Genomic DNA, 13,553 nt, shown 5'->3' with positions numbered 1-13,553 from the left:
CTTACTAATAATACAATCATTCAACCAAAATCTAAAGAAATTAACACAAAACCAATCAAAAATAAATTATTTTAACAACAAGATTAACGCAATAATCAATCATATTAATATTACATATATAAACATCATTTCATGCAAGCCATTAACTTGTTCATGGCATGTCATGCACACAATATTCAACTCTCTAAACTACTTCGTTCAATCAAATGAATTCACCAAATTAACATGAACAATTGTGGAAAAAGAAGCTGACTTCATACCAAATCTTTGAGATCGATTATTTTCCGTAAGCCCAAAAATCCATTTCACCGCGCAGTGACAACTGATTGATATGGTTCATGGAAGATGATGTTGACGCCGCATTTGCATCCTCAAATCTCACAACATCTTTGGGCGTAGAGTCTTCATGACCCACTAGTCTATCGATCATCCCCCATTCTTCTTGATTTTGATGGGCATTAGATGTTGGTTCGCATGTTCCCACCTCTAGATTATCATTTGTAGTTGTATGATTATGATCACAATCTCGTGTATACATTGAAAGGTCAACATAACCGGCCATGGGTCTAATTGTCAAAGGATCAACTAGGGCCACTTGGGTTTGCAAATTGTGAGGGTAAGGCAATGTCGAATAATTTAGGGCCAACCCTTGCGATGAATGCTTGTAGAGATCGAAGCTCGATTGTTGTTGGGGTTGGTGTTGTTGTTGTTGTTGGGGCATGAACATGTATTGGTTGGTGTTTGTGTTATGATCCCCATATGGCATGTGAGGATGATTGATGTTTAGGGTGACATTATTATTGGCATTTATTTGATCAGAAGTTGCAATGCTACCACTTGATGTTGTGGTTCCTTGTTGGTGGTCATTTCCAACTCTTATTAAATTCTTTTTCTTGAACACTCTACAAATAACCCATCCGTCATCCTACACAAATGTAATTTCTTTAGGGTTGTATAATCCATATTAAAACAATCAAACAAAAACAATTGCAATACTACAAGCTGTCACGAGTTAAACAAATTGTATACAATTGATAAGAAACATAAAATTTGACCTAGTTTCTATCTTTAATGATCGAAGAGAGAAATTTATCTTACATTTCCATTTCCTTGAAGGTCATCCCCATCTTCGAGTCGATACTCATGCATGATCCAATCGGTTTTTTGGCCATGAGGGGCTCTACCCCTATAGAAAACAAGTGTTTTCCTCATCCCAATTTTCTTGAAATTGTTCCTTATACATTTGTCCCTACCTGTCGCCTTCCAAAACCCCGCACTCGTAGCCCTATTCGTTCTTGATCCGGTTGGGTACTTCTTATCCTTCATATTAAAAAAGTACCACTCATTTTGTGGCGTTGACCCTATCCTACATCGCTCTAAAAGACAAAAAAAAATTGGTTATTTATCGAGGTTTCGATCTAACCCATGAAATTTAATATGAAATTCTAAAGTTTATGAAAGAAATGTAAACCTTGAAGTTCCCATGGCTCGATCTTGTTTAGGTCAACTTCTCTAATGACTTCCATGTCGATTTTTTCGAAGGTAACCTTCTTCTTAAGATAGTAATGAAGAAGCTCTTCGTCGGTTGGATGAAACCGAAACCCTGGTGGCACAGCAGAAGCCATAACTAGATCTCTTTTTCTTTCTAAAGGTGCTTAATTGTGTGCTCTTGAGAGATTATATATATAATTAATAAGGCAATAATATTAATAGAGGAAGTATCATTTCTTGGGGAGGGTGATAGAAAAAGGCTTATATATGGGTATAAGGGGGGTGTGTATTAGAGAGAAAGTTGACGGCCGGTGACTACGCCGGCGGGGATGCTTAAAGCTACCGTGAAAAGGAAGCAAGTGGAAATTAGCTAGCTAAGGGTAGAGAATAAAAATATTTGTAACTAATATATATTTTTAAAAAATTTTAGGTTCAAACCTACGACTTTATTGATACCACATTTCGGCGTAATTTATATCATCGATTTGTACACTAAAATACATTATAAGTTGGTTATTATCGACAACCTAATTTGTTTCAACCAAAAATAAAAATGATCAAGAAGCACCAATTTTAAACTATATATATTAATGTTGTGATGCATAACTTTAGGGTTTGAGTTATTGTCTATATTAATTTGGTTTCGATCAATTCAGTTAATTTTTGTATCAATTTGAAAGTAATTCCATCTGGTTCGAAACCCTAACTTTTGAACCTTTCAAACTACTTCCGATAATAAATTCATATTAAAAAAACTAACATTAACATGTTCTTTGACTAAAGGTGAAGTGTTTGAGAAGCAAACAAACAAGGCATAGTTATTAATGTAATAAATAAACGATCCCTAGGCAAAGTTTAATTAGCTATATATAATCATTTATGAGGTAAATGGATTGCCCCTTAAGCAAGGTTTTGCAGTCTGGTTATCACTTCCTCCTTCTTGGGATTGTTAAAAGGTTATTTTTTTTTATTTGAGAAAAAAAGGTCAAACTATTGAAGTTTTAATTTTATTTCTTATTAACAAAAAAAAAACCCATTTTGTTTGATATTTTCTTGTCATGGTTAATAAAACTAGTTAATTATCGCGTTTAAACTTAAATTAGTTATTAGATCACGAGTGATAAAAATCTATCAGATTCAATTCTTACTATAATTAAAAAACGGGATGACATGATAATTCATATAAAAAAAGAATGTTGAAAAAAATGTTAACTTAAGAGAGTTGAGCACCGATAACAAATATACATGAAACTCATTATTAGTTGTTCTTTGCTTGTATAATGAATACAAATATATTTTGTTTCCATTAGCAATAAAGAGTGTATATGTGTAGCATCATTTCATATAAAAATAATATTTATGTAACTAATTCATATTGATATATATCTGGTTTAATAATGAAGTGAATACATTTCTATAATATATTTTAAAATGTTCATAATTAAAGTCTACATTGAAACACCCAAAAAAACTAATGCGTAGGTTTAGATAAATATTTAATCGATGACTATGAGTTTTGAACTGAATTTAATCCTAAATTAATTTTCATTTAATTAATTATTCAATTATACATTTATTATTGAGAGAATTAATTAAAAAAAACTAAGAGTTATCTCAAATTAATAATAAAAAGTATTTTACATGTACAATACTTTTATAATTGCTCATCAAATATCTTTTATAAATTGTTTGTAATTGGTTGATAACATTATATTTAATTTTCTTATAAGTTATAATAAATTAGATCGTTTAATTTGTGAACTTGAGAAATGTTCTAAAAAATTATTGTTAGATTTTTTATTTTTAGAAAAAGTATATAAATATCTGAATTAAAAAACTAACCGAATTTATATCCGAATTAACCGATTCATTTGGATGTTGTCAAATGTAATTTTATTCTTAACCATGATTAGAGTTTGTGTAGAGTATATATATACATGAATATTTTATAACCTAATGAGCCGTATTTCCGGCCCATTTAATCATATATAATAATATAATATCAACTAATATAACATAGTCTAACCGAATTATAAATATTAAATTTAGTTTTATTGAATTATGTTTTTAGATACATATTTTTTTTAAAAATCTGTCACATTTGTTATTTTAGACATCACTTTTTTATTTGAACTAATTTATGTTTATTATATATATATATAGTTTAGAAAACTATGTTTTTTATTGATTGTTTAATTAAATGAATGAGTTATATTATTATTGTCATTTCAATGAAACCTAAACAATTGTGGTTTATTTTGTCAAACATTGACTAAAGCACCCTATTGAAAATGGATGGATTTTAGACTTAAAGCAAACAGAAATGACATGAAACTAGTTTACACTGCATTTGAGAGATTTCAGATGTTCTTTTTTTGGGTTAAATTTGGTCATTCATATATTAGGCTTAGAGGTTCAAGTTAACACATTTTAATGTTAATTGAATACTTCAAAATTATAGATTTTGGTACCAATAAAAATAAAATTAATATCAAATCACAAATCATGCGGAAAACTCATGCACCAATTAAAAGAGTCATTAATGGCATCCCTATAACTTAAGTTGCTATGAATTCTTTATGTTTCATTTTCTTCATATTTTTTTTTCATTTTTTTCCGTTTCATTTGAAGGGTTGAACTTTTTCATGGCAAGATATATTGTTTTCGATTTGGTATGTTATAACTATGTAGTAACACAGTGATAAGAGTCAGTTTAAAAGACCAAAAAGTTACGAATTCGATTCTAACTGGAAGCGTTTTAAGTTTGAGTGGGGTTAAAAAGAAAAATTAAGATAAATGAAAATGTTCTAACTTGAAGAAGCTTATCTCATTCTATAAATTGTTTTTTTAAAGGATAATACACATTTGTTTATCCATCTAATCGCCATGATCCCAAACAAACAGTGAAATCCATAAAAAAAAAATGAACACAATTATGATTTTTTTTTCTCCATACATTAAGAAAATTAACTCATAACCACAATAACCGTTACTTTCCAACAAATTCAAACAACTCAAAAACCGGTGAGCCAATCTATTGCTTCGTCTTCTCAGTTTTTCAGAGCATATCTATGTATGTTTCCTCTTTCGCACACGGTTTATATTTTTCAATGAACTTTACCCGTTTATTAATATTTTTTCCTGGACAATCAAGCCTAGTTACCATGTCTTTTGCAATCAAGATGATATGGCTACCATTTTTTCTTTATGACTTCTAACATTATTCTATAAATTAATTGTATTATTGCATGCGATTCATTATAAATTAATTGGTAGGACTTGTATTTCCTTAATTATACAAATATAAATAAATAAATATATGCATGTGAAGATGGGCGAAATTTTCGTGGTGGGTTCCTCTTTCTTTACGCAAAATAACAACTAGTTATAATGACAGAGGAGATTTCGAATTTTATCAATTGTAATTAATTTAGGCCTAGTTTGATTAATGTAAGAGTGTTCAAGCTATAATAAAATCAACATTATTTTTTAAAAAAGGATTCAAACATTTCATCTTTGTTGGAACAACAACTAAACCTGTTGAGAAACCATAGTTTTTGATTTATTGGATTCGAATTTTATTCTGGTTCACAAAAAAAATAAATCTCAAATAATATTAATATACTTCAAATTATCTTTAAAAAATAATAATAGCATTAATCGATTTAGCTCAAACCTTTTTTTTTTTATTTCTTCACATAGAAAAAGTATTTTCTAATATTATAAATTTATATAACTATTAGTCTATTACGCTTATGGATGTAAATGAATAGAACTGGTCGCGAGCTATTCGAATTTCGACTCGATAAAAAGCTCGTTCGAACTCGTTCGTTAGTCATAACGAGCTCATCTCAGATTCGTTTAAGAGCTCATAAATTTAAACGAGAGACGAGCTTGAACTTCTCGATATTCGACTCGTAAGCTCGCAAACATGTTCGTTTATAGGCTCATGAACACGTTCGTTTATAATATTGTTAAATATAATTTGTAAATCATTAAAAAATATTTAAGGAATTTATAAATATATATATATATATTTAAAATAATTAATATTACATTATATATTTATAATTCTAATTTTTATGTTGAATTCATAAATTGACTTTTATACAAATTAACTTTTATACAACCAAATAATTAAACAATCTTTCGCTAGACGAGCTTTAGAGGAATTCATGTTTAAAAGCTCTAAACGAGATGAGCACGAGCGACTCGTGAACTCAACTAAATTTATACGAGACGAGCTCGAGCTCGATTGTAAAAGCTCAAAACGAACTGGAACCTAAATATATATACTCGACGAGTCGATCTCGATGCTAACATTTTTCGGATTGACTCGACACAATTACATCTCTAACCACACTTAAAGATATATATGACCAGAATCGGTCCTAACTTATTAGGTTAGGCGAGCTAACCTAGATATATTATTTTTATTAATTTAAATATAAATTGTTATATGTTTTTAATATAATATACAAGATAAATAGAAACTAAAATTTTTGTTTGAGGTTGGACTGTCCTGGGCCGGGCTTTAATTTCATTATGGACTAGGTTTATTTGTAACTTGTTGAATATTAATTTTCTTTTTCTAAAAAAAAAAATAATCTTAAAAGTGATTATGTGAAGTAACTTTTTTTTTCGGTTATTATTACCAATTTTGTGTCACAAATTTCAATATCGTTCATAATATTTGATAGAGATTCTTCAGATAAATTTTCAAATCGGTTTGTTCAATTTGATCTATTCCACTATTCGTTACAAATATTTAAAGTTATCCGAGAGATTACAAGATTATTGTAACATATTATTTAACCTATTTGATTTTATAATTTAATATTTTTATACATATAACCTTTTATTTGAAATAATAATAAATTTATAATGAAATATATTTCGCTTAAAAAAATCTCACATGTAAGATTCATTGCAATATAATCGAGCCTTGCAAATACCTGATAACTTACCGTTTTTATTTACCGGTTTATCGATTAACCGATTTTAGCAATTCCAATTAACTTTTTCTAGCAATTTTTATTAACCGTTTTCTTTATAAATTAAACGGTTATATTTTCGGTTAAACTATTTTTTTATCGGTAAAATAATAATAATTTAATTATATATTTATATTAATTAATTATTATTATTATTGTTTTTTTTTTTTGTAAATATTAGATATATTATAATATTTAATAAACTTTTTAATTATTTTTAAATTATAATATGTGTAGAATTATTTTAAAAAATAAATTATAATTTTATAAAATTCTAAAATAAAAATTAAAAACAACTAAAATAAATTTAATACTTAATTTAAAAATCAAATATAAACGGACATGTAAAATCGGATCTAACCCGAACCGGTTAACTGAACGGTTCAATACCCCCACTTACAACTACCAGTCTTCTTCTTCTTCCTCCGGCCATTCTTTGTAAGTTTGCTTACTGTAGCTCTCTATCAATCAGATGGATAAATATCTTCTGTCTTTTCACTTTACAATTTGGCGCACGAATTAAACCGAAGAATTCTAGTGTGAGAAATGATGTTTCTGGTGGCATTACTCCATATTAGGTTTACTGATACAACTTGTTTCAATAACGAATATTGAGCAATCGTCATCAACAATTGAATACTAATTATGGAGGCAACATCGTCACTTTCGTTCTACGATTTCCTCGATCGGATGCGGAATCCAGCTTCCCTTGATCTTGTTCGATCAATTAAAAGGTATGTACTCATTTTAGGGTTTTCTGGATCGCTTTTGCACATCTATTGCTTGAATTCTTCTATAATTTGAAGCAAACATGCATGAACTCTTAAGAATTGGATTGATTTGGATTTCTGGAAAGTGAAAACTGTAAGAAGAGTAAGTAAACATAAGTGGATTAAACCAAGTCTGCAATGATCAAGCTAGCTAGATGCAATCTATCTATCTTTCTGTTCTATGTTTGATTCATAATATCTACTTCTTTTTTACTGAAATTTTGGTGAAATGTTGTTCTTGTTTAGCTTCATTGTTTCATTTTCATTCTATACACCAAACTCTGAAAGTGATGGGAAAAGATTACAAGAATTTCTTGAGACAATGGAAGCTACTATAAGAGATCATACTCTATGGGCTGGTGCAACGGAAGAAGAAGTTGATAGTGCTGTCGAGGTTAATTTCTCGAAATTCATATGTTTTCTTTGCTTGATTCTTCTGAAACTTTACAAATCGAGTGGATTTTTTATGTAGGGTTTGGAGAAGTACGTTATGACAAAGTTGTTCTCTCGAACATTTGCTGTTTCGATCGAAGATTCCAAGGCTGATCAAGATATATCTGAAAAAATATGCCTTCTAAGGAGCTTTTTAAAACCTGAGCATTTGGATATCCCTCCAAATTTTCATAATGAATCTTCATGGCTGGTACTTTACTTTCTTTTTATAACCATTCAATTGAATAGAAGGACTGAAAATTTGCATATTTGTTTTTTGTAAAGCTTGCACAGAAAGAGCTGCAGAAAATAAATGCTTTCAAGTCGCCTCGAGAGAAACTCCTTTGTATTATGAGTTGCTGCAGAATCATCAACAATTTGTTGCTCAATGGATCGATGTCTGACAATCATGTCTCTGGTGCTGATGATTTTCTTCCGATTCTCATATATATTACCATTAAGGCAAGCTCTCATTGGTAATAACCTTCTCTTCACGTTTTCAGTATGTACTTATATCTTAAATGTATGCATTTTGACACCATTTCTTTTGAAAAAACGAAAATCATTGAGACTATGATTTGTACTTAGTTTGGAAAATGATACTCAAGAAAATAAGGCTAGAAATGATGATTTCATTCATGAATTCCAAAAAGAGGCTCAAATCACAGACACAACAAAAGAGGGAAAATAGTCCCAAAATCTCAAAAACCTTTTAGTAGGAAATGAACACGAGACCTCAATATTTTAGTTAAGTTGACATTTGAGCTACCTTGAGTTGGTATTATATTTTCTTCTACGACCTGGGTTTATTATCTGGAGGCTATCAGGACTCCCCTTCATTCAGAGCATTCTTAGTGGAATCAAACTAAGTTGATATTTCTGTTGTTAACTAAACGGATACTTTTTCATTGTTTTTCAACTGAATCCCCCAACTTCATTCAGAGCGTTCTTACTAAGAATCGAACTGAGTTGTTATTTCTGATGTCAAGTAAGCTGGTATTATTCCTTGTTTTTCATCTCGATCCCCCATTTCATTTAGAGCGCTCTCAGTGGGAATCGAACTAAGTTGATATTTCTGATGTTAATTAAACGGGTACTTTTTTCTTGTTTTTCATCTGAATCTCCCAACTTTATTCAGAGCGTTCTTACTAGGAATCAAATTGAGTTGGTATTTCTGATGTTAAGTACACAGGTATTTTTTCCTTGTTTCTCATCTGGATCCCCCAGCTTCATTCAGAGCGTTCTTCAGTTCTTCAGTGTACTTTTCCCTTTTGAGATAATTGTGTGATATGATGGTTTGTTCTTACAGATTGGGCTAAATATGCGGAAACTCCATTTAATAATTTGTTTCATTATTGCAGTCCAATCCTCCTCAACTGCATTCTAACCTCAAGTTTATCCAACTATATCGGAGGGAATCAAAACTCGTCTCAGAAGCTGCTTACTATTTCACCAACCTTGTATCGGTTAACTCATTTATCGTCAATTTAGATGCAAAGTCACTTTCAATTGACGAAAATGAGTTTCACGATAGCATGCAGACAGCTTTAGCTGACCGGGCAGCTTTAAGGAACAATCCAGTTGTTCCAAAAGAGCAAACTTCGTTGCCATCTCAAGCTCTTAAAATAAAAACAAACAGAATATTGACGCCAATTCAGTCTCCACCTGGTTCAACAAACAGTAATGGTAATGGAAGTTGGTGGTTTTTACCCATTTGTAAAAATAAAAATGAACTTTTATTAATTTATTTCTTTATGATGGACATGATTTTATCAGGTGACTGGGAGTTTCCTTTTATGGAAGCAGAAGCTGGCGAATTAACGGTTTCAGATGTGGAGAAACTTCTTGGTTTGTATAAGGAAGTTGTTCGGCGATTTACAAGGGGCGTGAGAATCAATAACGATCCGAATAATCAAAACTCCGAAGATTAAATTGTAAGTGTTTTGTTATTCAAACATATTAGCTTAAGCTCAAATGACAAATTTTTTTTGCATAACATACTAAATATCTCAAATTCCATACTCACTTGGTCGGTTCTTATTTAATGTACGAAATGTATTTTTTTCGTTTTGTTTCGTAAAAAAATCAATTTTATCAAATCAAATACTTTTCCATATCATAAAACATGGGAATTAACAAACACTCTCAATTATTGAAGACAACACGCTCAAACTCATAAATTTAAAACAACACCAAACACGAAATCCTCCATAACCTCACGCCAGAAAATCAAGATTTAGGCGTGGTGGAAGGTGGCGGAGAAGAACTATCTCCACCACTAGGATGATAATAAGGATAAACAGTATAAATCGTTTGAGCAATCGTAAGAGCAAACAGAACTATAGCAGCAATCACCGATAAAATTGCCCAAGGACTTCTAAAATAAGTATGAATCAAATTCGCCCTCCATTCATTCCAACTCTTCTTACAATACCGATGAACTTTCTTATGAACTCGATCCAAACCACTATTTGGATCCAACGTCACATCTTTCGAAAGTGAATTAAACAGTTTCGCAACCGCCTTATCACTACCAATCGCGTTTTGTATTATCCCTCTCGAATGCAGCAAACTGACATCTTTTGCATTGTCTATAATGTTGTCCATGAAGAATATGTAGGAGGTAACTTCGTTTCCTGCATCTACATGGAAACGCTCAAATGCGATTAAGTTTAGGAACATTGATTCGGTCGCATCATCGACGACTATAAGTGGGAGTTTGAGTGATCCTCGTTTGAATGTGATGTCCTTTAGGCTGCCAGATTTGTTTTTTTTGAATTGGATTCCGGCTTCGTTTAATTCCATTGCTGATCGAACTATCTCTTCTCCGCCTCCCCCGCTGTCTTCGTGGATAGTTTTTAGCTTGTTCTTGGATTCTATTTTCTTTAGTTTTTTTGGATCTTGCCATAAAAGACTTTTTCTAAAGATGTCTAATATATGTAAACTTTTTCCATTCATTTCTGTAATGTTGTTTACTGTTGTTGATAAGGAGTAGAATTTCAACACTAGCTTGATTACTTTTCTTTCATCGTCCTGTGATAAGAGGGATTAGAAGTAAGTGTTTCGATTCGGTATGTTTGTATACTAAAATATATAACAAAACTCAAATCGTCGGTTTCGGTTTAGTTCGTTTATACTTATTGCTAAATAATACAATTATACATAAATTACTTTAAAAACAAATAACAATATATATATAAATTAAAACATAATTATTAAGGGAAATGTTAAAGTTATAACTAAGTTAAACATAATATTAAGTTATAACTATATTATGCATATTTTTAAAATTTTACCCATGACAGGTTTGATAGTTTAACCCTTAAATAGAAAGTTTTATAAACTAGTTTTCGTTCGATTTAGGCGATCAGTTGGTTCTACTTACACTTTTATTTAAAGACAGTTGCTACTAATGAATCAAGGATGGTTTTGAGTTTATGTTGTTAATATGTTCATTTTATAATAGTAAGAGTTTGTTAGATGTAGTGTAATATGTAAATAATATGGATTAATTGAAAAAAATATATAAATTGTAGGGTGATCAAATGAGATATATTATGAGTTATTTTGATTAAATTACTTGTATTAAATATTTAAAAATACAAAATAAATTAGAATATGTATTTAGTTTATAGCTTAGGAGAAAGATGCAAAGAAAGTTGTGACCTTGAATTTGCCATTTTCAATGGCGACCAAGTTGCATAGGAGAGAAAAAGGTAGTTGATTCTCCAGCATGAGCATATCTCTTCTAATATACGGTACGATGTTAAGCTTTCCATGATTACTAAATATAGGATCGTTATGAGCATAATCATCGAGCGTTTGAGTTGCTGTCCTCATGACCTCAAGCATGAAACAACCGTCGAGAATCATTAGTTTAAGGAACGCATCGTCATTCCACGCATGAAAAGCGTCCAATGAATCATAAGATTCTTTTAAATCCTTCACCACTTCAAAACAAAAACATGCACACGATATTAGATGGTTGAACAAAAGTAAAACAAAAATAAAATCAAATGGAGATTCGAGAAGAGTGTTTATACAATTAGACAATGATTGAACGTAAAGATTGAGAGGCTTTTTCGATCTTTTAAGGAAATGAAGGAGGGCACGTTCCTTATGATCCTCCATGGATTTGAGATGTTCTTCTCCGTGATGATAAGGTCCAAAAGAGACGAATTGAGGATTGTAGGCCTTCTTGTTGATGTTAATAACCGAGTCTGGAATTCTGTAAATTGAACGTTTCTTCCAAAACTCTACTTCTTTGGAATTGTCCATTTGATCGACATTGTCCTGCACTTTGATTACCCATTCGGATGAATTCTCGATCTCTACCATTTCCATCTCTCTTTTTTCGGGTTTGATTTGTATTAATTAGCATTCCTTGTTCACGTCTACTTATACTAGTACAAAAGAAGATTGAGAAGGAATTCATTAAACAAGTCTTTCTTTTGTCTCCCATGATGGATGGAGTAAATAAATTAAAGCTGACCACTTCATAGAAGTGGTAAGGTATCAAGATTCAATCTTTCTTTCCTTTTCTTGTATTTTTAATAAATTTGATATAGGTGCTTTTAAATAGGGATAGAAAAGTGATAGGTTCAAAATTAGACCAACATTCATGTCCATGTTGACCTAAATTGGTTCTAGAATATAGTTCTCCTTGATTAGTGGGTGAATAATTTAGTTTAGTTGAACTTGTAACATACTTATTTTGTTTTATTTTTTCATTAAAAAGTTTTTTATTATGAATGAATGGAAAAAAAATCACTTTAAAAAAATTAGTGTTAGGAAGATAGATATTTTGACTATTATGAACAACTTAAGGTATCTAGTAAAACATATGCATGTGGATGTGGTTACTTACTTGATGGGTACTCATAACTCATAAGTAAAGATGCCTAGGTACTACATTCAAGCCATTCCAAGAATCTCATCTTTTGAAAATATTAATGAAAAACAAACTTGGTCCCAACATTTATATATGTCACTATATCTATTTTATATAATTAATTACAAACTTATACTCTCACAATTTAAAATTATTAATAAGAATGAAGATTTATAAAGATATATAATTAAGTTTTAAAGAGATGATATGTATGATTATTTATAATAAAGTTTTGACACATGATTAGGTTTGAAATCAATTTTATTTTTACTTTTGTTTATAAATGTAATCTAATATATTTATAAAAAAATAGACATGTAAATGTTTTGGTGTCGTAAACCTCGGGGATGAGAATGAAACAAAACTATTATCTCATTAAAGAATTGAACAAAAAAGAATATTTTTTAAAATAGAAAATTATTATTATTATATTTAGAAGATTGATTTGACAAAAAAAAAATAGAGTAAGTTACGAATCCCCGACAATTACCAGAGAGAAAATTGTCATATTCGAGAGGAAATATAATTTTTTATCTATTCGAAAAATTACCATGTTCGGGAGATTTTTGTTCTGGACATGACCATATTCGGGAGATTTTTGTCTCGAACATGGTCATGTTCGGGAGTACAAAGTTTTCTTTTGGAAAATGTCAATGTTTGAGAGATTTTTGTCCCGAACATTGCCATGTTCAGGAGTAGAGATAAATTTAATTTTTGAGAAAATGTCAATGTTCGGGAGATTTTGTCATGAACATGGCCATGTGTGTTAGGATTTAGATTCCCCAAATCTAACATGCTTGAAACGCTCTGTAAAATCGCAAAAAAGAAGAAAAACAAGAAGACACAGATTTATAGTGGTTCACTCAAATGAGCTATATCTACTTCAGCTGTCACCAGATTTCATTATAAAGAAAAAGAAATACAAAGTTTTTGTCTCAGACTTTATCTCTCTATAATTATGTCTTACTAATGTAA

The 13,553-nt window shown here is 30.4% G+C and overlaps 3 protein-coding genes across 4 annotated transcripts; 1 reads left to right on the top strand and 2 right to left on the bottom strand.

The window, feature by feature from the left end:
* Positions 1–277: 277 nt before the first annotated feature.
* LOC124924195 (protein BEARSKIN1-like) lies at positions 278–1,625 on the bottom strand. The gene is made up of 3 exons (XM_047464263.1): positions 1,472–1,625; positions 1,099–1,376; positions 278–925 (listed from the first exon to the last, which is right to left on the bottom strand). Exons 1-3 carry the CDS (start codon positions 1,623–1,625, stop codon positions 278–280), a joined length of 1,080 nt encoding a protein of 359 aa, XP_047320219.1.
* Positions 1,626–6,937: 5,312 nt separating this feature from the next.
* Positions 6,938–10,431, top strand: LOC124924057 (vacuolar protein sorting-associated protein 9A-like). 2 transcript variants are annotated; one of them, XM_047464104.1, is made up of 7 exons: positions 6,938–7,219; positions 7,502–7,649; positions 7,728–7,898; positions 7,973–8,149; positions 9,049–9,373; positions 9,464–9,621; positions 10,299–10,431. In XM_047464104.1, the coding sequence occupies exons 1-6, from the start codon at positions 7,131–7,133 to the stop codon at positions 9,616–9,618; spliced, it is 1,065 nt and encodes a 354-aa protein (XP_047320060.1). In that variant the 5' UTR covers positions 6,938–7,130; the 3' UTR covers positions 9,619–9,621; positions 10,299–10,431. The 2 variants fall into 2 exon arrangements, with proteins under 2 accessions (XP_047320060.1, XP_047320059.1); XM_047464103.1 differs by lacking the exon at positions 10,299–10,431 and having other exon boundaries at positions 9,464–9,786.
* Positions 9,774–12,036, bottom strand: LOC124924056 (UPF0481 protein At3g47200-like). Its single transcript, XM_047464102.1, has 3 exons — positions 11,731–12,036; positions 11,354–11,637; positions 9,774–10,720 (listed from the first exon to the last, which is right to left on the bottom strand). The coding sequence occupies exons 1-3, from the start codon at positions 12,029–12,031 to the stop codon at positions 9,917–9,919; spliced, it is 1,389 nt and encodes a 462-aa protein (XP_047320058.1). The 5' UTR covers positions 12,032–12,036; the 3' UTR covers positions 9,774–9,916.
* Between the last annotated feature and the right edge of the window lie 1,517 nt (positions 12,037–13,553).

The sequence above is a fragment of the Impatiens glandulifera genome, chromosome 2 (assembly GCF_907164915.1).
Source record: "Impatiens glandulifera chromosome 2, dImpGla2.1, whole genome shotgun sequence".
Taxonomy (NCBI): Eukaryota; Viridiplantae; Streptophyta; class Magnoliopsida; order Ericales; family Balsaminaceae; genus Impatiens; species Impatiens glandulifera.
The sequence above is the reverse complement of the archived record's forward strand: the minus strand, read 5'-3'. Positions and strand labels throughout refer to the sequence as shown.

Bases quoted from the DNA above. Each gene is read 5' to 3' on its own strand.
- LOC124924195 (XM_047464263.1), bottom strand. From the start codon at position 1,625: ATGGCTTCTGCTGTGCCACCAGGGTTTCGGTTTCATCCAACCGACGAA. The intron at 1,377-1,471 runs GTTTACATTTCT...TTTGTCTTTTAG, and splicing joins CGAGCCATGGGAACTTCAAG to AGCGATGTAGGATAGGGTCA. The intron at 926-1,098 runs GTAAGATAAATT...ACATTTGTGTAG, and splicing joins ACCTTCAAGGAAATGGAAAT to GATGACGGATGGGTTATTTG.
- LOC124924057 (XM_047464104.1), top strand. From the start codon at position 7,131: ATGGAGGCAACATCGTCACTTTCGTTCTACGATTTCCTCGATCGGATG. The intron at 7,220-7,501 runs GTATGTACTCAT...GTTCTTGTTTAG, and splicing joins CTTGTTCGATCAATTAAAAG to CTTCATTGTTTCATTTTCAT. The intron at 7,650-7,727 runs GTTAATTTCTCG...TTTTTTATGTAG, and splicing joins AAGTTGATAGTGCTGTCGAG to GGTTTGGAGAAGTACGTTAT.
- LOC124924056 (XM_047464102.1), bottom strand. From the start codon at position 12,031: ATGGAAATGGTAGAGATCGAGAATTCATCCGAATGGGTAATCAAAGTG. The intron at 11,638-11,730 runs GTATAAACACTC...TTTGTTTTGAAG, and splicing joins CGTTCAATCATTGTCTAATT to TGGTGAAGGATTTAAAAGAA. The intron at 10,721-11,353 runs GTCACAACTTTC...CTCTTATCACAG, and splicing joins TTGAAAATGGCAAATTCAAG to GACGATGAAAGAAAAGTAAT.